At 39.5% G+C, this 24,841-nt stretch overlaps 1 protein-coding gene and 1 long non-coding RNA gene across 2 annotated transcripts in view; one reads left to right on the top strand and one right to left on the bottom strand.

Annotated features, from left to right (window-relative positions):
• Positions 1 to 18,003, bottom strand: part of LRIG3 (leucine rich repeats and immunoglobulin like domains 3) — a 37,122-nt gene extending 19,119 nt beyond the window's left edge. The window contains exons 1-3 of the mRNA XM_021547417.3: positions 17,816 to 18,003; positions 10,682 to 10,753; positions 10,336 to 10,410 (exon numbers count right to left, since the gene is read on the bottom strand). Coding sequence (XP_021403092.2) covers positions 10,336 to 10,410; positions 10,682 to 10,753; positions 17,816 to 18,003 — 335 coding nt within the window. The remainder of the gene's footprint in view (positions 1 to 10,335; positions 10,411 to 10,681; positions 10,754 to 17,815) is intronic.
• Positions 18,004 to 18,646: 643 nt separating this feature from the next.
• On the top strand, positions 18,647 to 18,960 carry LOC110479870 (uncharacterized). Its single transcript, XR_002467019.1, has 3 exons — positions 18,647 to 18,687; positions 18,770 to 18,828; positions 18,936 to 18,960. It is a non-coding gene; the product is annotated as an uncharacterized LOC110479870 (long non-coding RNA).
• The last annotated feature ends 5,881 nt before the right edge of the window (positions 18,961 to 24,841 follow it).

Here is a 24,841-nt window from a genome sequence, read left to right on the forward strand (position 1 = left end):
ATCAAAATCAAAACAGCTCTCACTACACCTTCTTGCTTAATTGTTTTTGTAGAAGTTACTGAGTTGCAAAATTAGATTCACTCCCTATTGTTCCAACACCCTAGTCCAGTTTCTCTTCAAAAGAATGTAAGTAGAATAATTCACACCTAGAAGATTATTCAGCATTGAAGATAACCAAATAGTTCTACTTTAAGACCCAACTTTATTTAAAGTAAGAAAGTTTAACTCTAATTTGATTTTTCTTCATAATCATCACTTAAGCAAATTAAAAAGAACAGTGTATCACCCTCCTCATAACTGCCAAATCATAATCAAAATTAGTCGAGGACATGTTTGAAAACACAAGCCTATCTAACTGTCAAGACAGAACCACAGAGCATGAGTGTGGAGACAATGACATAAAACTTTTTTCACTGAGAGGAGGGTGGGGGTAAGAAAACCCAAAAGCTAATCTTTCCTGTGAGATGGTACTATTGCTGTATTCAGACAAAAGGAGCTGCATACACTCCATTGTTTTAATTTCACAGACCTTGAAGGCAAGATGACAGAAACAGAGATTCCCTGCAACAAGAAAACCAGAACATCAAGTTCTCCCAGAAACGAACCTGCAGCAATTCGATAACAATTTCTTCATGTGAAAGGACCAGCAACATGCTGCAGCTTCCTTACAACTTCTCCTGTTACAGCTAAAGCAACAGGAGCACCAAGGAATGCAGATAAACCCACCAAAAATATCCACATGAATTTGAAAGCACCTTTTGCAATTTGAGTGCCTACACCCTGACTTGCAGCAAAAAAACCCACAAATCAACGACAATGAGTGCATACAACCTGATTTAATTACTTTTACATAAGCCTGTGTGAATACCAGCTTAAGAGAGAATACCAGTTCTCATTATGGGTATAAGAAATCTTAGCTTTCCTTCTCAACATTCATGACTTTAAACATACCAATAGCTCAGAAATCCTGTAACAGCACTCTTAATCCTGATCTTAAGATTCATTCCATATAATTATGTATCTGACATAATGACTTGTACTTTCCTTACTCTGGGGAAATACAAAGCAGGTTAGAAACTTCTGTATCCATTTTGCTGAGCATCTAGTGAACACCTTTTAGATATGAAAGCTCTTAAATGCTGAAATATCCCCCCCTCCCCAGTTTTTAAAGCTATGACATAGTCATACTGTCTCTTGATAAAGATTGTCAGTATTAAATGTTTTCTACCTAAGACAAATATCCATGTAAGCTTCATGGTCCTGATGAGTTGTAACTCATCATGCACACTGTAACATGGAAAATCCAAGGCAGGAATAAATTAGGACCTGAAGTCCTGTCTTCTGTTTCTCTTTGAAATCTCAGCACAAAAAACCACTCCTGCACTTCCAGTATAACTTCTTCTTCCAGCTGTATCCTGTTCTGCAATGCTTTGAAAACTTCTTTGTTGGATTTCACCCTACTATTGTGACAAGGAGTACGTGTAGGAGTCTGGAGGTGGAGCAACCTAGTAAAAAACAAGTTGTATAGAGAGACAACTTTGGAGAAGAGTCCACACAGCCTGTTCTGCATAACTGTTAGATGTAAAGTAACTGTCTTAACATATGTGTATATCTGGACACAGTATTAATACAGTACCTCCTGTCCCTCAACTAAGCCCTGAGAAGCAGAATAATCTGAATCACAAAAAGCCAAATTAAACCATAGCAGAATCTCCTGATGGAAAACAGGAGTGAAGAGGAAAAAAAAAAAAGACTTCTGCTAGGACTGGATGCATCTTTTCTGACCAGTGCTGAGGCCGACACACGGAAGCTCATGGATGCATAGTCTGACCAAATTAGAGCTTTTGGAGGAAACCATATCACAGTCCTTACAGAACCAACATGACTGTCCACATCTGAGCATGTTCTGGGTGCTCTTCATTGCGTGCTACTAAAACTCACAGCCTCCTTTTAAATTTTTCTGTGTTTTTCACCTGTTCTTCCCATCACTCACTAGCTGACATAACATTCATACAGCTGGCATATTCTTTTTTGCAGTCCCCCTCCGCCCCTCCCAAACTCCTTTGAGAGCTATGATATAAACATACTGTGTGGAAGAAAATTGAAGCAAAAAGAAAAAAATAAATTATATTTAAAAAAAGGATCAAGACTGTAATTGGAACTGATAGAAGATACATACCTTGTTGCTTTTAGAGTAAGACTGGACAACTTTGAGGAAGTCTTATCAGAAGAGCCTCAGTAACTACTACTTCAAGAGCAAAAATGTTTTCTTTTTCTTCAATTTCTACTCATTTGAATACTGGGCAACATTGCAATGAAAAATTACATTATTTAAAATACTGAAATTTTAGTTTTAAATTGAACACTACCCTTACAAAAAAAGCAGCCTCTGATATGAATGGGACTACATGCTCTTCTTACCATAAAGACACCCAACTGGACTGAATTAAGAAAGTCTGGGTTTTTTTTTTAATATTTGCAAGTGTTAGTCATAGAAGTATTGCAAGTGAAACTGTTTTTCTCCAAGACAAAGTCAGCAGAAATACAGCCCAGATTCTGGCTCACTTCCAGTTCTACTGGTAGGTTTACAAGTCTGATGCCTCTCATACATGAGCTTCTTGCCTTCTTGTTCCTTCTTTTGAAGGTCCCCTTCATTCCATGATCCATGCCTCTCATTCCGCTTTAAAGTCAGATGTCAGAAAGACTCTTTATATTTCATGCTTTTTATATTATACAAGCATAACAGAAAATTAAAACTCAGAACTCTGTAGGCTACTGATACCCTGTCCAAAACTTGAAATGAAAGGTTTATTGATTCCCAAATCAAACATAATCTGGGAAAGGCAAAAGATGCAGACTGAAACAACTCTGTGATCAGATACATCTTCCTCAGCAAGAAGAAGAAAGTGACAAATCTAAACTTTTAAACACATGATACTTCCATAACAATTCTCTTCTGATTCCAGTCATAGTGCCAATATGCAACTAATTAAATTTTCCTTCCAAACTCTCTTTTTAATACCCTGATGTCTGTTTCCAATTCAGTTTTCTGGCTTTTCCAAAATAATCACAAGTTACTCAGCATGTGATAGGCAAGTGAATGTGTAAATTCATCCCTTTGTTTTAACAACTGTAACAAAAGCAATGCAAACATAACTATTTTGGCAAGAACTGACAACAGTAATAATAGCCCACTGCAGACTTGGTGAGCTGTATGACAGTTAATGCTAAAATCTTGGAAAATTTAAAACATGACCGAGATAAAACCAGCATAGTGCCCTCCAGTATTATAATTTTTCTAATCTAATGTATAGAGTTCCTAGGTAAAAAGAACACCTATTCTTTACTGTTAGAGCAACCCTCCCTTTTAGAGGGTGCAGACCAAAGTCTAGGCAGTTTAGACTGCACACCCCTCTAGATGTACTCCTAACTTCAATCATTCAAGGTGACCAATGTTATCTCATCCCCTTCTCTTCCACTCAAAGCACAAGTGATTTCAGCGCTCTACTACAATCACCACCACCACCAATTCTCTAAAATACAATGCAAACACTTAAGCCTGACTTCTCAATTTAATTCTCACTTTTCTCATTTTCCACATAATATACCCTATTCCTCTGTAAAATTTCTACCACCCTTCCATTCTGTCATAATCAGAACAGTTTTTTCTAGTTTGGTAGGCCACTCCTTTTTAATTCATCTGTTCCTATACCATCTTGATCAGAAAATCATGACAGATTTATCCACTGCAAATAGCTCTAAAATCTGCATTCTTTTCCATTCTCATTGCAAAAGCATTAATCTAGGCTCTCACTCACACAATCTTTGCTACAACAAACTCTGGGTTTCTATGTACTTCTCTTTCCCATCATTCAGCCTAAATCACTGTCATAGAGTTTCCATGTCTCTAAGTCTGACTAAGTCAGGTTTCTTTTCAAATTCTTTCATTTACTTCCTCTTAAGTCTCCACACCAAATGTCAAAGACTGCAAGAACTAATTCCAGTAAGTTCCTCGCTCTAGCTTTTTGCTCACAACTTCAGACCAAGTCACACATGGTTTACCACTCCTCTTAGTTTTGGGACATTCTCCAAATAGCCTTATGCCTGAAGCCCAGTTTGGCATTCCTCTATCCCTTCTTTCAAACCTTCTTCAAAACAAACTCTTCCAGGCAGCATCCAAATCTTAATCCTTCCCATAATAAAGTGGTAGCTGAAGAGATGACAAGGATGTAAAATATTTGACCAATGTTTTCTTCATACTGGGATCCAGACTCCAGTTTAGTACGCTAGCTTTATAAACAAACAATACCACTTTCTCTGGCAAGCAGAGAAGGGAAAGGCATTCACTCCTACTGAATGTAAGCTTTCATTTTCAGGAGTTTCATCTAAACATCTTTCTTGTGACTGCAGCTTTCTAACTGCATACCGAGACAGCGTTCTCCTGGATTTTTCACACAGCCTTTCCCTCCCAGACCACTGTGAGATGACAAAGAGGCAAACTTCTCATACCAATCCTTCTGTCTTCACTGAAGGCCTTTCACAGGGGTTTAAGTTACTGCCACAAAATGCAAACTATCACTCTTATTATCAAACTGTCAGCTGGGACAAATGAATCATTTATTTTGAGTGTCTACTTCAATTAGCTGAATTTTATTTCTCAATATGACTATCTGAAGCCTGACTTGGGATGCCCATTATCACATAACATACATAAATACACTTTTCCATTTTAAACAGAAAGGGACAAACCATATTTAAAAAAGATTTCCTTCACAAGAGCAGAGGAATTAATTGCCACTTTTCTTCAATAACTCTGTTTGTACATAAAGATAAGTAATCAGGCTAATTTTGTAGTGGCTGATCAGAAAGCTAAATTTAAAGCTGGAATATTTATTTCTTACTACGAAAACCTGTGACCTGTGCAGTCACCTAGGACTGCCTACTTTACAGTTCTTTTGTCCTATTTTTATCTCCTGACCTTTTCTGTTAGTACTTTTTGTTCATTTACCACTTTAAACATCCAGGATACAAGACACATCTTCAAAGTCAGTAAATTTAAATTCAGCACATATTGACAGAAAGACATTACAAACTAAAGGCTATAGAAAACTTTCAGAGAAGTGGTCTGTGGATTCTGTTCATCGTCTAACAAACACACAGCCGTATTTCAAAAAACCGCCTCAATTTTGGCAGGGCTTTTAAGTATCTCAGAACGCAAAAGTGAATGGTCCCTGCCTTAAAGGCTTCCTGTACAGAAAGGGTTGGAGGATTCCCCCAGCAGAGAACCTTTAACATGTCACGTTTTCATTATGTCTCCCATAAACAGAAGATTTCACAGTCTAAAAAAAAGTGAGGCAGGAACCTAATATAAGACACACATTAATATAAGACTTGAAAAACATTCTTGAATTGTGCACTCTTGAACTTCCACACCACAACTTTTACATTTTCCTCTCAGGCTTTACTATGACCAAATATTTGTTTTTGTTCTAGACTAACATGATCAGTTCTTACAACATAACAACTTGAATCACCTATGCCATATACTCTAGTGCCTTTGAATAAAATATCTCCTATTCAATAAAATGTAAAATTACAAGTCTATTTAAAACACTCAATTCTTGAAAACTAGTTTAATGTTAGAATTTCACTATATGCACTAAAGACTTGGGCATGTATATCTCTTCTAGTCCCTACTGACTACAAGTTCATTACTATGGAACACATCGTAGATGTGGGTAATGAAAAACGTGGGGGCATTAATACTAATTCTACACATATGTTTTCATAAGAACAATAAATTCAAGTTGGAGAGACAGGATGTTTCAATACTCAAAGCTGTTCTGTCCCTTCATAGTCACTTGCTACCTTCCATTTTTCACAGTACTCAAAGATACAGTGTACCAATGATATTGGGCAGTGCAACAACTACGTATTTTTTAAAAATTCTGCAAGTAAAAGTAGCATTCATTTCTTATTTAAACTGTATATCCTTAAACAAAATCTTACATAACATTGCTGAATTTGCAAATCAGTCTCTTCCTTTCGAAGTACTAGTAATATTAAAAGTAGTTAACATTTTTGGAAGAATTTTAAAGTAAAACCCCTATGCAAATAGTAGTTGGTAGGTAAACAACAAACAGGACTTCTAGACAAGGCTACTGTACTTAACATTATTTGGTTTCATTCTGTTTCTGGATTTCTCCCCTAGGTCCAAAACTACAACTGTGATAGACCTGAAAGGCAGTATTAGTTTTCTTCTCAGGTGTCAAGATCACTGGTTCAGACAGATTTTCAGGATAAATGGGACAGAACTGGTACACCTTGGATAAGCAATGTCATTAGAATAGAAACAATACTCAGAACTTCCACTTGCTCTCCTGGAATGAGGGCATTACTGCCCATTTTTGTACCTGATACAAAAGCAATCCAACTATCTTGGAACAGTAAAAAATAAATTTTTTTTTCTCCAGGAAGTGAGTAATTCTCAACTACAGCATTTTAAAGAAATTCTCCATTAATTTAGCTGTTTTTACATTTACTTCAGGAATGCAAACTAGGAAACTTCTAACATATTTTACTTCTAGGGATAGATAAATACACTTACATTACCACGTGCAGTATCTGTACATTATATACCTGTGGTAAGCAGTTGTTAAATCCAGTACTCTCCTCAAAAGCGTATGTTACCAGCACGTAGGGGACCTGACCTCCTGGTTGGAGCTATTGTCCTGACAATCTCTGGCATATACCCAAAATTCCCTCTTCCTGTCTTAATATACTGCTCTCTTCATGCCTTCTCTTATAGAAAGTATATAAAAGGGCTTGGTGGTTGTGCAAAAAAAACACCCTGCAATTTAATTTTCAGAGACTTGACCTACGCCTCCTAACCAGATATACCCCAAACTACCACCCATGTTGCTCACAGTAGTATCCAGATTCCCAGGACACTTACAAGCTCTAACAAGATATATACTCATCACATCAATAAAATCATACATAGATCTCCAGCCATGTAAGCAGAGTGTGCCTGAATATCCTTGTATACTGATTCCTTCACACATTTCCCAGGGTGGTGGTGAGGGGGCGTGCCTGTCTGATACTTTTCATTCCCAAGATGCTCAACCCTCAACTGGCATTGGTAAAAACAAAATGTTAGCATTGCTGTTTCATGTTACAGACAGACTGGGATCATCTCCTGCTCTGGGTATGTTTATCCTGAATAATTCATTAGTATGGAAATATCTCATTTAGATAAAATATCAGTTAGATAACTCGAAATGAGATAGCTCTAGAAATGGAAACTGGACTAACATGATAATCCACCCATACTTGTTTATATCATCCAAAGAATTTAGACATACATGGCTGTGTGGGGATACCTGCACTACTATGGAGACATACCAGCAGTGCTCTTGCAGAACAGGCAAAATTCTAAGGCTCCTCAGCCCAGTGAGAATTCTTCACAAGTGGAAGAAAAAAAATCTTGTAATAGAGCTTCTTCAATAATGAAGATATTGGCAAGAAAAGAGGGTATCACTTCTACAGCATTCCTTGAAGATTCCTTGGGAAAAAACCAGCTGGCTTTTCAACTGACAGTAATGAAACCACTTATAAGTATCTCATAAGATGTGTAATCAAATCTAGAAAACTATCACCCTCTTTTCTGCCATCATTTAAAGCCAGAACAAAGACTCAACATGGAAACAGTGGTTTGCTTTGGAAAGGCTTCACAACCTCCTTTCTTTTAAAAGCTTAAAATCCTGGAGAAAGTCATCAGTTGTTTCTCTGAAGAGTGATTCTAAAACTTAAATTCTAATTGTTCCATATGAGTTCTGTTCACATAACGTAAGATACATTAAATCAGTTGGATTCAATCCCTTCAAATAACATCCACCACAGAAAAACCAAATGCACATATTTTTTCACTTGTAAAAAGAAGTATTAGATTATTTGTTCATTTATGATACCACAATACCATATCTATTTTTATGCCAAACAGCTGTATGTTTATTTCTTTTTATTTATATTATTTTCTATGAAATTAAATTTAATATCTTTACATAAATAATATCCAACCAGTAAGAACAGGAGGCTCAGGGGAGACCTTATTGCTCTCTAAAAAATTCATCATAGTAGAGGTTGGGAAGCATTGCAACAGGCTGCAACAGGAAAGGGATTAAGCCACCATCTCTGGAAGTACTTACAAGATGTGCATATATGGCTTTTACAGACATGGTTTAGTGGTGGCCTTGACAGTGCTGAGTTAAATGGTTGGACATGATGATCTTAAAGGTTTTTTTCAACTTAAATTATTCTATGATTGTACTCAAGGTTTTAAAGAAAAGTCCATGCAAAAGAGACAAGATTTTTGGACAATACAATACAACTCTAATTTAATGTTCTATGTTCCTCTGTTTTGATATAGAACAAACAATTATCTTAACTATTGTAGGTTGGAATTCATAAGTTAAGACAAAACAATAAAGTAATTATTTCTCCCATATTAAACTCCAGGAATCTCTGCTGTAGCCATAGAATAGGTATTAAATCTCAGCTGTAGCACAGTTACATTCAGCAATCTCCTTATCCACACACAGAATTCTAATGAAAACAAGCTAACACCCACCCAGAGCAACTTTAACTGCACTAATAGTGCGATAAAAGCTTTTAGACAATCCTTTTTTTTTTCTTTCAAGTGTTAGGCTATACAGTGCATAGCACAGATCTAACAAAGATTTTTCCATGTTTGACTGCCTGAGTAAATGTCCCAAGCCAGGGACATAAGGATATGAAACAAATTATTCCACAGTGACTGACAGTTATTTATTCTCTCAGAGGAATACCAAAATTTTTGCACAGCTGCAAAAGAATTATTTTAGCTTCCTCTAAACAATAATTGTTGAGTTTCCATGAGAAAGAGAAATGCTAAGAATTCAGAAAAAAAGCAAGACTATATAAACCACTTTATTATGCTAATATTTCTACCCTTTTGCTAAAAAGGACCTTAGCAAGGTGGTAAATATATATAAGAGAAATAAAATTTTTAGATCAATTAGATGCTTTGAACTACAGAATATTATGCCAGTGTAAAAGGAATGCCAATGCTACTGCAAAATGAAATATGTGCTTAAATTCAACAGTTTGTCAGACACCATCTGCTTTTTTTTTCATTCTTTTCTGATTCTGATCTGTTAGAAACCACATCGGTATCAAATGTCACTTAGTTCTTATTCAAACAGAGCAGCCCAGACACAGCGGCTGCACCAGCTGACTTGGCTGACCTAGGCCTAGAGTAAAAACAAACCCCTATAAATCACCAGATGTAAGCAATTGAATAGTGATCAATTTAATTAACTGAACAGCTTTCCAAAGTTTATTGTATTGTTTTAACCCTTCAGGATTCTTCAAGAAAGGTAATTGCAATTTGTATTCAAGGACAGGGTTTGGCCAGAGGGCTACATATTACTTTAGACACTTTAGATTCCCACTGATAAAACACAAATCCCACACATGCAAACCAGGTTTTTTTTCTAACTAATAGTATGATACTAACTATTTTCTACACCTTCCTTCAACAGTTTATTGAAACTAAATCACAGAAAATAAATCCAACTAATTTATCATTAAAACATCAGGAATAAGACTTCCTTTAAAATCAACTTTTTTGGTTATGGGCTCTATATGCCTTTTATAACTTCATACTCACATTACAAATGAACACCAAGTTACCTACTCATTTCTTTCATGAAAAGCAATGAACATGGATATAATCATGTGTCAGAATTTTATGTATTAACTGCAGTCAAAAAACATGTGCCACACATTAAAATGGGCTCAAAAAATTTTTTCAAGACACTGGCAAAACATCTTCTAACCCAGATACTTGTTCTGAAGCTGCATCTCGAGGGGATTTCCCTGTATTGTCCAGTGAAATTAATGGAATTCTGCCATGATTTAACACATCAGGATCTCAGCCAAGATGCATAACGACAGAATATAAGTCTTGTTTTAAAGACAGCACTGTACAAATTTGTGTAACATTTACAGATGCTTGTACAATGCCTAGCACAACAGGACTGAGGCTTCTGGGTACTACCACAACATAAATTAATTCTAATGCAGTCTTTGTTATTTCAGAAGCACAAAAACTACAGGGATTAAGCTCAATTATACATATTTTAAAGAACTACTAAATAATATGACATAATCAACTTCCTAACCACAAGCTGCTCTATTTCTAATTATTTTACTTTAATCTATGTAATACACATATTTCCATGAACCCTGTAGAGTTAGTTCCACTAACCAGGGACAAGAGTAAGATCTACTTACAAAGACAGAAGAGTTATATTTGCTGAGACTGGTCCCAGATCTGGAATGATCTCCAGTTCATTGTTGTTCAACTTCCTATTAATATTACAAAAGTGAGAGTTAGCTTTTATGTTAATCAGAAGTAGGTACATTGGACTTGCTAAACTGCTGAACTGTGTCACCTCAAAATTAAAAAATAATTCTAGTTTCACTTAATGTAAAATATCATATCAGCAAGTATCTTTGTTGTTCAAGCAACCATTCCTAGACAAATAACTATACAATTAGCATTCACAAACACAGGTTGGGTATTTTTGGTTGGGGTTTATGTTTTGGTATGGTTTTTAATTAAGACAAATTAACTTACACTTCCTGAAGACTGTGAAGGTGATCCAAGATACTGGTCTTGATTGAAGATAATTTGTTGTGACTTAAGTCCCTATGAGGTTACAAAAATAAACACCCTCTCAGTTTTGTCATACAATGTCAGGTAAAGAAGTGCAATTTCAATCCAAATTATGTTCTCACTTGTCTCCAAGTACATAAAGATTTTTTTTTAATTAGCAAAATTAGAACAGAAACTCATTTGCTTACACAAGGTAAAAATATACAAATGCAAATACCTTTGATCACTGCTAGCAGTGTCAAAGAAATTCCTAGTATCTCTGAACAATACAGAACAGTTCAATGTAATGTGCACAGGACCCATAGAAAACATCATAAGATTTTGACTCAGATACACCAACAACCCTTCTTCCACACACCCCTTCACAACAAAAAACATGGCTATAACAACCTCTTGGTTACTTCAACAAGGAAAATTCAAAAAAAGAATAGCCATTGCAGTCTCATTCCTTGGATAATCATAGTATTTCACTCTTCTCATCCACGTTTCAAAAGCAATGCACAGCTCACAAATCCACAATGAGGACTGCCCATAACGGCAATTGTATTTTCATGCTTCCACAAAATTGTGGACACCATTTCCACATAACTAAATTTAACAGAAGTCTTAAGAAATAGCAAGACAAAACAGATATAGCAAGGGCAAATACTGAGTTTTAAGACGTCTGTATACTGGCGATATTAATACCACAGTTAATTACCCTTGAAGAAGTAGCTTGAATGCTTAGCTTGTGCCATGTGGAGGATCCCAGTATATATTAATGCAGCTTATAAGCAATTGTTAACACCTTTGCAGCATTTGCTACCAAACAAGCCAGGTACTAAAAATGCAACACCACTTTTTGACCACAAGAAATACTTTTCATTACAGTGTCATGCATCTTTACCCTCTTAAACACTTGACAACATACAAGAGTCCTAAGAAATTTTTGCTGTAGCCTCAGAAGGACTGGAAACGTAACAGAAATAAGAGTGACCATAAAGTAAAAGACAGAAAAGCTAACTGCAAGAACTCAAACCTGCACGTCTCTAAATCTCTGCACATGTGGAACAGACTCACAACCCCACAACCCATCTTGCAACCACTACTAGCTCTGTTGAAGGCCTCCCCTTTCTCAGTCACTCATCCGCCAAAACATGCACTTTTCTGTCCCCCTACTACAGATTATCACTACCTCACCAGCATCAATCCAGGCATCTGCAAGCATTTGTTCCAAGTTAAAACACTGCATTTATCCAAGCCAGCTAACAAAAATGACATTATTTTAGGGAGTTCTTAAATTCACTCCAGTGAGTGTTTATAATGCAGACATATAAAGAAATGAATCAGTGCACCTCAGCAGTGAGCAGCTGTAGTATCAGGTAAAGGGTGCTTGAAAAAGCACACTTTTGAAAAAAAATTGCTCACACTCTATGATACTTTTCCCCACACCAATTAAGCACTTAAGAGTCATCCACCATACCTGGGGTCCTCATCAAGCCACACAAGCATAAAGTGTCATTTCAAGTTGAATCTATGAGGAAATTACATGATTCCTCACTTTTTCTGGGCAAGATGACTCAGTAGAGTCATCTGTGCTGAGCATGCCAAACACAGGCCTGACTGCCATGGATGTGTTTACCCTCCATCCACAGTTCTAGAAGTGAAAAAAGCTGATGAACAGAATATGCCTGCTGCACTCAGACCAGAGCTGGCTTAAACAAAGTCAAGTTCAGGGTCTGTGGTAGGCATTCAGCTCTGTGACTAAGCCCTGAAAACCCACAGATCCAGAGAACTCCAATTTCCCTGCTTCCATGATTACACAACCTCAGACACAGGTGTAATTCTGCAACTCAGCCAGGCACCTAGGCTTCCTTAGCAGAACATGTGAATAGTAAAACTCTGTTTTAGATTCTCCCAAATGACTTGTTCAATGTTGCCAGGACAGTTTAATTGTCACTTTTGTCCTCTCTTACAGTTGGCAGTTAAAAAAATCCCCCAGTAATAATAAAAATTAAGCATAAAAAATAATCCCAGGGAAGTATGGGTATTATGAGGGGTACCACCAGTACTCAGCTGTAAGGTGTGTTCTGAGCCAGCCAACTGGACCAGGCCCAGGGAGCTGCTGAGCTGTGGCACGTGAGCCTTGCTCAGAGCCACAGGCAGGGAAAAGAGAGAGATGTGCCATTTCACAAGCCAGGACTGCACAGGGCAGAGCTCAAAGTGTGAATGGCATTTTCCAGAACAAAAGAAGGGGCTGAGGGCTGGGGGAGAGCCACCTACAGAAGGGGAATACACCACCTTCACGTGGCCACGTTGCCACAGAGGGGATGTTTTCAGAGACAGCTCTGGACTCAAGCACCTAATATATATCTGTACCTTGATTTTCAGGTGTCTACAACCCTACAGATTTTCCTCTTAACAATGGAAAACCAATACATTGTCAATGTTTTCAAAAGCCCACGAATTTTAGTTCCACCATTATGATTTTGAGTTCTCCTATATATTGGGTTAACCACACTAATGTTAGAGGACTGCATCTTTCACTGCTTAAAGATTTAGTGCAAACATTCTCCAGGCCATACACTGGAGAAAAATCCCTTTGTTTAACATCTGAAGGCATAAGCTGCACAGATTTGAAATTCTCACACTGCATTCTGAAGGGTAAATACTGAAAAAGTATGCTGCTACAAAAATCTAGACAGCAATCTAACTTAGTCCTTAAAGTCCAAGTAGAGACAGTTTTTGCCCTTGAATTTAATTCAATATTTGGCTTTAGTCTGTAGGGATTATAAGAACTCTGCAAATAAACAGCCAAAATTCAGTTATGGCTGTTAGTGCCTAACATGTTACTGTTGTTCACGCTTCAGACAAGACTTAGGAAACAGTAATTATTTCAACAAAGTTTTCAACATTACTGCTAAAAACCTGCATTTCGTCATTACACCTAAAAACTGCAAAAAGTTTATTTAAGGCAAGTTTGCCTAAAGGACCTACCAGACAGTAACAGACATGAGTAGATTTGTTCTGCTGGAGTTAAAACATGTTAAAAAAAAAAAAAAAATCTGGCAGAGTCCTTAAACTATAAAAATCCTGCAATTACAACCACTGCTGTGCATGATCACCACACTGGAGCCAGACACTTTCACTCATAGCTCAAGCTCACATCCATCTGGAGTCTATCAAGGCAACCGTGAGCGTAACTAACACTAGGTTTCAAACTGGGTTTTTTTGGTGTTTGTTTTTTAACACTAAAGATACATTCACATTTTCCAAGTAGCACCTACTTTAAAAAATACATACATAAAAATTTCTTATGCCTGGTTTACTTACACCAGGTTGTCAAACACAAGATGGAAAAAAAAATCCCAAAGCAAAAAACCAAATAAAATGCCTAACCCTCCAGACAATACTGAATTGCCTGTTTCATCCAGTATATATGCTTGTCTACCAATAGTTGTAAAAAATACATATAAATATTTTATTAACATTACTTCAGTACTACTGGCATAGGAAATTTCAAGAAAATTCAGTAAAAAAATACTTGCAAGTTACATTTCAAGTTCAATCACAGTGGTTGGAAATGAACCAAGAGTTAAAACATTTGCCTTTTACTGATAATCTAAGTGAAGCTTAAGCCTGTAGAAGTTTCTCAAACTAATAAGCACTGGATTGGCACATTTTTTAAATATAAAAATCCATCATCCCAGTTGCAAAGCTAGAAGTTTATTTCAGTCCAATGCATTTCTCACCATACCTTAAAACATGCACAAAGAAAAAGTTGGAAAATTAGATTCTATTTTTCCTTCACAAAAATGGAACTGACATTGTTCAAACATTATTACTATGTGTTTTCCATTTCTGAATTTTCCTTGTATGTTAAAACCAAATTACAAGAGGGAAGAAAATGCCCTCTATGATTACTTTTGCTACTAGAATTTCAAAAGTTATAGAAGATAGAACAGAACACACTCCAAAAAGTCAGAAATCAGATATATATTAAGAAATTCTTTAGAGCAGAAGTAAGCATATATACCTGTTCTTTACCTCATATTTCTAATAGTGATTGGACATTTTTGTTCCATTACATTTGTATGATCATTTTTTGTAACTCACAAGTCCCAGCATTAGCTGAAACTTAATTCTGAACATCTGTGTTTGTGTGATTAAAAGCTGAAAGGAAGCCTAATGCATAGACGGAGAAGGCAAGTGCTTCTTCACACATTTTATAGATATAACTTTTAGACTCTAACTTAATTTACAGCACTTAGTCACAATTATCATCTTCTTCCTTAGAGAACTCAGAAACCTGAGCCCCAAGTCAAATTTTAAAATGCAAATCCAGTAACAGTTCCTTAATCAGTCCCACTGGGGCCTATAGAGCTGCTAATTCAGCAGAAATCAGCAGAGCTGAAAAACAAAAAGCCAGGCTGTAGCTGTTTCAAGACACTGATCCAAAGTGACTCATAAATCAGCTTGCTATGTTCAAGCTTTAGTCTGGAAAATATTGAAAAACAGCTGTGAAAACCATACAGCTTTTTTTTTGTGGCAATTCTGGTAGAGAACTAGAGGATTTATAAAACGTAAATACTAAAGATGTAATACAAACACAAGTGAAAACCATTTTTCAGATTTTCCCTCCTGCCCCACCGACAGTTCTAGCATTCCTGAGTGAACCTGGCAAAGGGTACTGCAGTGCCAATGAGAGTTTGCACACATGGAGAACTCTGGCCAATGCTCAACACTCTTCCTCCTCCACCAGCTCTAACAACCCCAAATTCTTGCAAGATACACATCCTGGAATTAAATGGAAATCCAACTTCAAAACTGTCTGTACACAAAGCCATTATAAATGTTTATCAGTTTTCAGCAGACTGTTACCTCTCATGAACACAAGGTAATAGAACAAGCCATATTTAGCTAAAATCACGGTGAAGTTGACAATTATAGCCTGTTTACACTCTACTTTATGAAGACACTTCCATACAATGCAGTAGACTCACACCTGCCACCAAGAAGAATGGGAAGAAGAAATCAGGTTCATTTTTTTCCCCTTTGTCCATTCAAAAGTCACTCTTACTTTATTTCAGTAGGGAATGTTAACAAAACAGGCATGAAAGTATGCAGCAGGAGTTTCAAAAACCTGCTCTCTGTACGGGTGAGTACAGATGGGCAAAGGAAGGTGTAAAGCCTAACATGGGCCTAGACCTTCTCAGGCAGAAGAGCTTCCACTCTCCTGCTTGGGGGTCTCGCCTGTGTATGTTAAGAACGTGGTAAAAAAGGCTGTTGTTTTCTCAAGAGGACTGGAAAGCCTGTAATTAAACTGCTAGCCTTTGGCTATACCCACTATAGAGTGTCATGGAAAACATATTAGACATATAGCAGTAAAATTCATAAACAGTCTTTTACAATTTGTTATGTGCAGTTTGTTGCAATAATAATCCAAACTAGTCAAACCTTTTTTGCATATGTAAAGCTGAACGTATTAATTACCAAATTGCACAATCCCAGGTCCAAGTTCTGAGGTAGCTGGAGGTAACAGACAACACCACACTCTTCCTTGTTCTTATTAAGAGGGGAAGGAAGAAAAGAGCTGGGTACTTTTAAGGCTTTTGTCACAAACAAAAGAAATATTTACACAAAAGTGGCCAGACCACATGGTTTGGTGACACCTACAAAGATGTACTTCTGTGAGTTTAAAAGCAAGTGACACAGCTGTCCAATGAGTAATCACAGCAGGGTTTCTTAAAACAGACCAAAGCTTATTTATACAAGCGGAACTTATTTTCTCACACTTTTAAAGGAATGTGAACTTACATAAGGGCAATTTACACTACCAAGGGAATTCTAATTAGAACAATGTCCCTTGTGCTAACAAAAAAAATCCCTGCAATATGTTTTATTGTCTCTCGGGAACATAAGTGGAAAAAACAAATTTGGATTACTGCTAACGAAAAATGCTTTTTAAAGCAACTCTAAAAAATTAACATTCTGTGATTTTGCCCTTTTTATTTACTACAGCTGAATTTTACCAGCATTAATGTCTGCTAAGCTAAGAAATTAAACTGTAAAGCTTACCTTACATCAAAACAAAATCCTAAGGTTTTGTCAGAAAACTTAAGTGGGCATACTGAAACAGTTCAAAAAACTAAGAGGAATGAAATGTAATAGAAAGCAAAACTAGTTGCTGAATGTAAAGCAGATGAAGTAGTAGATCTGTACGTTTCAATCAGAGAAGCAAAAAAAAAAAAAAAAAAAAAAAAGAAGTTTCTTTCCCCTCACACTTTCGTATACCAGTTCTGGAAATATTCAACTCCCAGAGCCATGCCTGTGTTCAGTTCCATATGGTGTCAATACAGCCATCCACATTTCATGAGTAAAGCAGCATGACCTCCAGACGAGGCAATTGAACAGAATTAGCCACAACTAATTGAAAGTCTTCCTGTTTACTTTAAAGCCCTTATCTCGATCTGCACTGAAAATGTAATAGAAAATTAATACTACTAATATAGATCTTTCAGTGACAAGCGATTAAAAACAAATGTGAGAAGCCCCTCGTCCATTTCAAGCTTTTAGAAAACTGACCTAATTTATGCTTCTTCTATAAAAGTTTGTCACTGAAAGTAACTTTTCCTTAGCTGGCACTTGAGTTCGCGCTGCCCTGGGCTCGGCCGCTGCGCGGCACCGGGCCCGCACCATCGCCAGCGCCAAAACTACCCAGGAATGAAGAGCCGCGGGAAGAAAACCGATGGGAGCCTTCCCAACACCGATCAGCGCTAACGCGATGATTACTGCACACTGTCCAAGAACTCTACAGAACTTTTTCCTCCCCGCTCCGGCACTGAGCAGCGCTCCCGGGCCCATTTCAGCCAGGCGCTTATCGCCATCACCACTCGGGGCCGCAGCCGCCCCAAGGGACGCTGTCCCGCTGCGGCCGCCGGCGACCTCGCCGCGCCCGCTGACAGCCCGGCCGCAGCCCCAGCGCTGCCGCCACCACACCCGCGCTCCCCTCGAAGCCGGCCCGTCCGCGGCCCCGGGGGAGAAGATGGCGGGCGGGCGGGCAGACGCAGATCGGCGCCCCCAGCCCGCCACGGAACCCGCCGCCCCGATACTCACAGCTGCACCGCCCCCCGCGGCAGCCGCTCGGGCAGCCCGCTCAGCTCCAGGCGGCTGCAGGCGACGAGGCGCCCAGCGCAGCGGCAGGGCGCGGGGCAGCGGGCGGCGGCGGGGCGGCCGCCCAGCAGCAGCGGCAGCAGGAGCAGCGCCGGGAGGATGGCGAGCGCCGAGCGGGGCCGGCGGAGCATGGCGGGCTCGGAGCCGCTGCCCGCGCTCCCGTCCCTGGCGTTCCCCCCGCGGACAGAGCCGAGCGCGGCACGACCTCCTCCTTCTCAGCGCGGGTGGCGGCTGCCGCTCATGCCCCGGAGCGACCGCTGAGAGGGGAAGGCGATGGGAGACGGGTGTGTAGAAAAAAGTAAAGACAAGAAAGCGGGAGGGTACCGCAGCGCCGCCACCGCCGCCAGCCACTCCACAAACTTTCCGCCACCTCGGCCCGCCTCCGCGCGGCCGGGCAGCCCGAGCACGGCCCGCCCCGCCGCAGCCCCCTCCCCGTGCCATGTGACAGCCGCGGCCGGGCCCCCGGGCTGGCGGGCGGATGGCGGGTCAGGGCGGGTGGGCCGGCTTCGTGCCCCGCTGCTGCCGAGCCTTGGCGGTGGCACCCCCGGGCCCCCGCCCCGCAGCACGGCGGCCGCCACTGGGGGATTTTGCCGCCCTCCTCGACTTCTCCATGGGCGGGCGGGAGCGGGCCCTGTGTGCCCCGAGCGTCACCCAGCACGCCCGGGCCGAGGTGAGGAGGCACGGGCAGCGTGGCCGTGCTCGCGCGGCGTTTCCCTTTGCCATCACACCAGGTAGCGGTGTGTCGTGGTAATCCAGAAGCTGCTCCAGAGGCCCCAGGCTTCCCAGCCAAGCCTGGGGTCACTGGCATGTAAAAGGTGAGGTGAGGTTAACTCCTGCCTTCCGGGTCCTACATGGCTAGTCCAGACACCGTAATTAAGCCCATTACGTTCCCCACAGGATCCTGGCTCCAAAGGTTCAGGGAAGTGGGCAGGACGTACAGATTCCACATGTCTGAGGTAATCGATGTAATTTAAGTAAATACCTATTGTTCAAGTTCCATATGTAAGTGCGGACCCTGCAACGGATTCCGTTACTGAAGGCTACACACTCCCCTACTCTGCAGGAGCAGCCGCCATCAAATTGTTCACGAACGCTGCCTTCCCACTCACCTTCATATCTGCACCTGAAAGATGGCACACATCTTAGACGCTGTGAACTTGGAGTCTCGAGAATTTTGACACCTCCCGTATCAATTGTTGTAAGGCTGAAACTTTGTTTTTATTGTTTCCACGTATATCTCATGATATGGGGATTTTGTTAAAGAAAAAACTATTCTTTAGCCAGGAGTCATGAGTTTGCAAGCCAGACTGACAAGTCCTAAGTAACTACAATTAAACATGACTGTTTCAGATGCATAGGATGTGCAGAGCTCTGCAATGTTTTGTCAGCTTGTGCTCCATTGACCACTTGTGTTACTTAAGGAAATTACCATGGGAAAACAAACAAACAAATGCTGCAGGAACACACTTTTTTCTACATATAAAAGCAAGCAAACAAGCGAAGAAACAAAATAAAGGACAGAAATTACTTAGCATGTCTTTACAAGTTATTTTTTATTTAAAGTGAATGAAAACTATCCTTGTACCATTGGCATGTCAGTATTGCAGTTTTTTTTCCAGTCTTCCTTTGGAAAACATTGGGGTGACATTCGATCAACAAAGCCTGTGAAACACTAAGCTGTTCTAAACAGACAGAAGGACAGTGCTCAATTTCGATTTTTGAAGCTATCCATGATTAGTCTGTACTTGTTTCCATGGAAGTAAATGGGAAAGCTTCTTTTCTCAAGTTCCAGCATTTGTTGTCACTATCCAATTGTTTCACACTGTAACACCAAGATAGACACTTGAACATGTGGTGTTTACATATAGGTAATACTTGCTAATTTTGCAAAGTAATCAAAAATTCAAGAGAAGGATCTTTATATTGCTCCAGGTAATTATTGAAGGATCTACAAAAATTAAAGTAGATTTAAAGTAACTAAGCTTTGTATTATATTTCCCAGAGTGCAGAGCAAAAGGCCTCACTTTTCTGGGAAAAGTGAGCTTCTCTTTAGTGTTGGTAAGGGTGGTGATTCATTAGTAAGTGGCAAGAGAATCATTAAGCTGTCAGTTTTAACATCCAAGGAAAAGAAAAATTAGAAACAAAGCATTTTGAACTTATTTTATCATAGCAGTCAATAATATATATGGTGCTTATGTGAACTGTGAAACAGGAGAGAATCTGAGAAACAAAAGCAAGGAAAGAAAGAGATTAAAAGGGCAGGAACTTCTGGTTTTGTAATTTTGAAAACCACTCATGCAGTCAGGGAATACTGTATCCTTAGAAAAACCTTATGCTTATTTAGTGCTAGTAACATATGCAGCTAGTTAAGCAAGGTAAATCAATTCAGAAAATTAGTTCATTTGTCTTTGCAGCTTCTTTTCTCAAAATAATCAATATTATGAATCCTACAATGCTTATATATATCTAGGTGTATTTCAGAGTCCATGACAGAAAGTCTTTCTTCCTACAGGGAGATATGCTCTTTTCAGAAGTCTCAGGGACCTCATATGAGCACTGCAAGTTCTTGCAGCCCTCAGTTCCAGGAATGTTTTCATCACTGGTTTTAGGTTGAGTGTGCACTGTGACTGAACATAAGCAAATACAAGTCCCTCCTTCACAAGTTTGGCTGGACTATATCTTAGAAGCTTAAAAGTAGGCTTATATCAAAATAAGAGGTCTCCCATTCATCTACCCTGTTATCTCCACATGTAGTAAGGAACTTCTGGTGACTATTCTTTGGCATTGGCACTAGCATAATGGCAAATTCACCAGGATTACGAGACTGATTTGACTGAAACCCCTTAAAAATAATAAAGCACACACACACTTTAATTCTGAGATGGAATAATTTCCTTAGCCAGTTTTCCATGTAGCTGCACGAGGAAGAGACTTTACTTGTGGTTATGCAAAGACAGGTCCTTTCCATGACAGCCTGAATACAGGTCAGCCTGAGGGAATGATGTTGAAGAGGGGTAAGCATGGCTTCAGAGGAAAATTCTTGTAAAACTAGACTCTCAGGCTCTCTCTTTGGCTAATGAGATTAGTTTCCTCCACAACACTGTGAAGCATAGTGCTGTGGATGAGTTGGTAGTACAGAGGATTATGTAGTGAGCTACTGCCCAGTTTTGGGTGCTATGGCTTGATTCTAATGGTATCGTTTTCATTTTCTGATTATTGTAAATCAGAGTCAAGTCCAAACATATGTTATTTAAAATATGTATTCACTTAAGGCTAAAGACACACCCAGAACCTAAGTATGATTTTTTTTTAATATCATTAATGCACTGAAATCAGGTACTGCTTTAAAATAATCTACTTCCAGAAAAGGTCAACCCTAAATCAGACTGGGTTTAGCAGATTATTAAAAATAATGTACCTATTTCTAAATTAAGCAAAACTGAATTAAGGTACTATGCATATTCTGTTCTGAATTCCAATTAGAACATATTTTATAACATTAGTAAAAGTTCAATTAATCTAATTGCAGTTTTTTTATTCATTTTGCAAAGGAATCTCAAGTCATTACATCAGACAATTACATATAGTCATATATAGTTATGTGTAGTTAGAGCTGCAGGATTAATATCGAAGGTCAAAGTGACTGAACAGTTACATCTACTAAATTTTAAATTATTTTGTCCACTAGGGCCACCTCAGGAATTCAAAGTCTTCCCATGTACTCCTGGATCACCTTGTAATCCAAATCTATGTCTGGTATTAATTTCAGATTTTTCTACTTTTCTTGGGTAAATGAAGTGATTTGGGTAGGGTTCAGCAGCAAAAAGCAGAAGTGAAGCAGAACAACATTGCTTACACTTTGACACACTTCACTTCTGATAGAGTGAGATAGAAACCAATGGCCAATCTATTTACTTTCCTGTCAGTAAATGATCCTGTAGGAGCAGTGGCAGAATTAATGCCCTGTCTGCTTATTCCTAAACTTTCACAGTTCAGTTTTATTTATTGTCAAAGAAGATGTTTAGAGCTATCCGAGAGAAGGAAATGAGTTTGTGCTTTCAAGATCATTACTGTCTTTTGGAGATTCACCGATTTAGTCCATTAAAAAGAATAATCTTAAGGCTAACAATTTTTTTTTTTCTAAAATAACAGCTGGAGGGAGAGATGAACCAGTGAGACCCATCCTGCTTATAAAACAGAAGTGGAGCAGGACATGCTTTTTTGGAGGCTGCTTGCCTACATGAAATACCTTGCAATAGGCAAGAGAAAGTTTTGCCTCAGGCACCTGTCTGGAAGTTACCTCTGTATTGTATGCAGAGGAGTTTTTTCACTTCTTTGTGTGTAAACAATAATCACATCCTATGTCTTGAAATATTTTCATGGAAATTACTCTAAATGAAGAGCTTTTCTAACTTCCTTTATTTCTGCCCATTTGGTATTGCAATTGATACTACTTTTAGATTATAGTAGCACTAAGACTTCATGACCATTTATTTCAAACCCTGTGATTAACCATTGCAATTTCATTTGCATTTGAGGAAAATAATAAAATACTCTTAAATAATTTCCTAGTAATTGTGAATCTCCTTCTAGTGTGTCATAACTTCATGGTGAATATTCCAAGGTGCATGCAGAAATTTATTTTTGGTAGTAATTATAATTGACTTTATGTGATCCAACAGTGAAACCATGAAAACCAAATTATACATAATTTGAATGCAGTGATTACGACCAGAAAAACCATATGAACTCTCTGAAAACTTTGCCTAGGGCAGAAAATGTTCAGCTTTTATAGAATTCATCCAAACAGTGAGTGTTTGCCTCCATTACAAATAAACTTAAAACATCCTAAGGCAATCTGCATTAGTGACAATTGTTAATGTCTTCAAGTCATGTCCTGTGTGGGGCTAAGTAGGAAGTTAAGTGCTTGATTGGAAGGGCAATTAAACAATCAACAGCTACAGTGATGTAACTTCAAAGAGAAAAAAAATAAGACTTAGTTTTATGTCATTAAGGAACACTCAAGTTGAAATGTCAATTTGAATAAAAATAAGTATATGTAATTTCAGGATGGTGCTACTGTAATAAAACACCTGCGAGGTCTGTTCTACCTGTTGTTTTAGTTTGTTGAGGGTTTTTAAATAATCTCTCAAGTAAACATTTTGTGGTGAGAAAGGCCAAGAAGTGGTCCAAAAGGGAATCTGAAAGAGTGCTCTGTTGAACTTAGCAGTGGCTCTTCCAGACAGTAATGTCTTTGGCTCTTCCCTGCTCCCCTTCCTTGGAGTGGGGGTTATGGTACCTTCTGCAGTGGGGACGAAAGTTTTTGCCACAGGAAAAAGGGCTTGAAGGCTGTATCTGCTCAAATAGTCACAGACCGATTTTTAAGCTTTATGTCAGTATTTTGCAGTCTTGATGTTAAGTATTCAACTATTCACTACTTTGAGGTGTGTAGCTCTCCTTGAAGTCAACTGCTTAAAGAATCTCACAGTGAGGAATCAATGGGAGTTAGGCCCTAAATCTTTGAAAAATTTATGTCTGATTGTCTGTTCTAGGGGAAGAATAAGCTACAGCTGGGACTCATCTTGTGTAATTTTAGCAATTTGGAAGTTTGGTATCTCTTCTAAAGCATTTGTATTTCTTCTGTAGTGGAAAAAGACAAATCCAGGAAGTGATTACTACCTTTCTAAAATAGACAATCAAAGAATTTAGAGTGAATCAGTCTTTGGAGATTTTCTCCTTCTGTATAAAAAGAACCTTAGGACTAGTTTAGTCTAGATCCTGTTTTTTCAGATGATTGTCAGTATCTGCCTTCAAACATACACATTAAGCTAAATAGAATAATATGGGAGCATATTTCTCAAATTTCTTTCTATAATGAGGACCTGTATTGGTTTTGCATGGCCTGCTTTTGGTAGTGGGGAAGCTACAGGGGTGACTGCTGTGAGAAGCTTCTAGAAGCTTCTTCAGTGTCCAGCAGAACCAGTCCCCGGTGGCTCAAAAAATGGACATGCCACTGGCCAAGGCTGGGCCAGTCAGAAAGGCTGATAATGCCTCTGTGCTAACATATTTAAGATGAAAGATTAAAAAAGTTGTGGCATAGTTTTATTTTGGCAAGAGAAGAACAGAGTGATAAAATGTGAGAAGAACAACTCTGAAGATACCAAGGTCAGTGAAGAAGGAGAGGGAGGAAGTGCTGCATGTGCTGGAGCTGAGATTCCCCTGTAGGCTGTGGTGATAACCCTGGTGAAGCAGCTGTGCTGCTACAACTCATGGAGCTCCATGGGGATGCAGAGATCCACCTGCATCCTATAGAGGACCCCCATACTAGAGCACGTGGATGCCTAAGAGGAGGCTGTGATCCTGTGGGAGGCCCATGGAGAGAGGAGCCCTGCTCTCATGCTGGGACTGCAGGACTGCACCCTGAGGGATTTGTAATTTTTTTCTTCTTTCCCCCCCCACCGCCGACCCTGCGTTCCCTTATCACTCCCCCTCCCGCCGCGGTCCCTTGTCCCGATCCTTTGTTCCCTTATCACTCCCCCTCGCCACGGGGTCCGCTCCCCGCCTTTCCCCTCGCTGCTCCTGCCTCGCCCGGGTCCCCGGGATTTCCCTGCCCCTGTCCCCTGCCTCCCGTCCCATTGTCCGTGGCTCAGGTTCCCCCCGCCCCGGCACGGGGTATAACCGACCCGCGGTCGGTGTCCCGGTGTCTCGGGGACACGCTCCCACAATAAACACGTGTTTGCACCCGAGCCCCGTGTGCCATTTCGTCTGTTCCCGCGCTAGAACTGAGCCTCGCAGAGCCGAAGGGGAAAAGCGGCACCGCCTCTCCCCTCCTCCCGCCGTGCTCCCGCAGGCATCTGCCCGGAGCCGGTCTCGCACGGCAACAGCACCCCATGGAAGAGTGACCCGTGCTGCAGCAGTTTTGGGGAGGACTGTTGCCCATGTGATGGACAAACATTGCTTCAGTTCGTG

The sequence above is a fragment of the Lonchura striata genome, chromosome 5 (assembly GCF_046129695.1).
Source record: "Lonchura striata isolate bLonStr1 chromosome 5, bLonStr1.mat, whole genome shotgun sequence".
Classification (NCBI taxonomy): domain Eukaryota; kingdom Metazoa; phylum Chordata; class Aves; order Passeriformes; family Estrildidae; genus Lonchura; species Lonchura striata.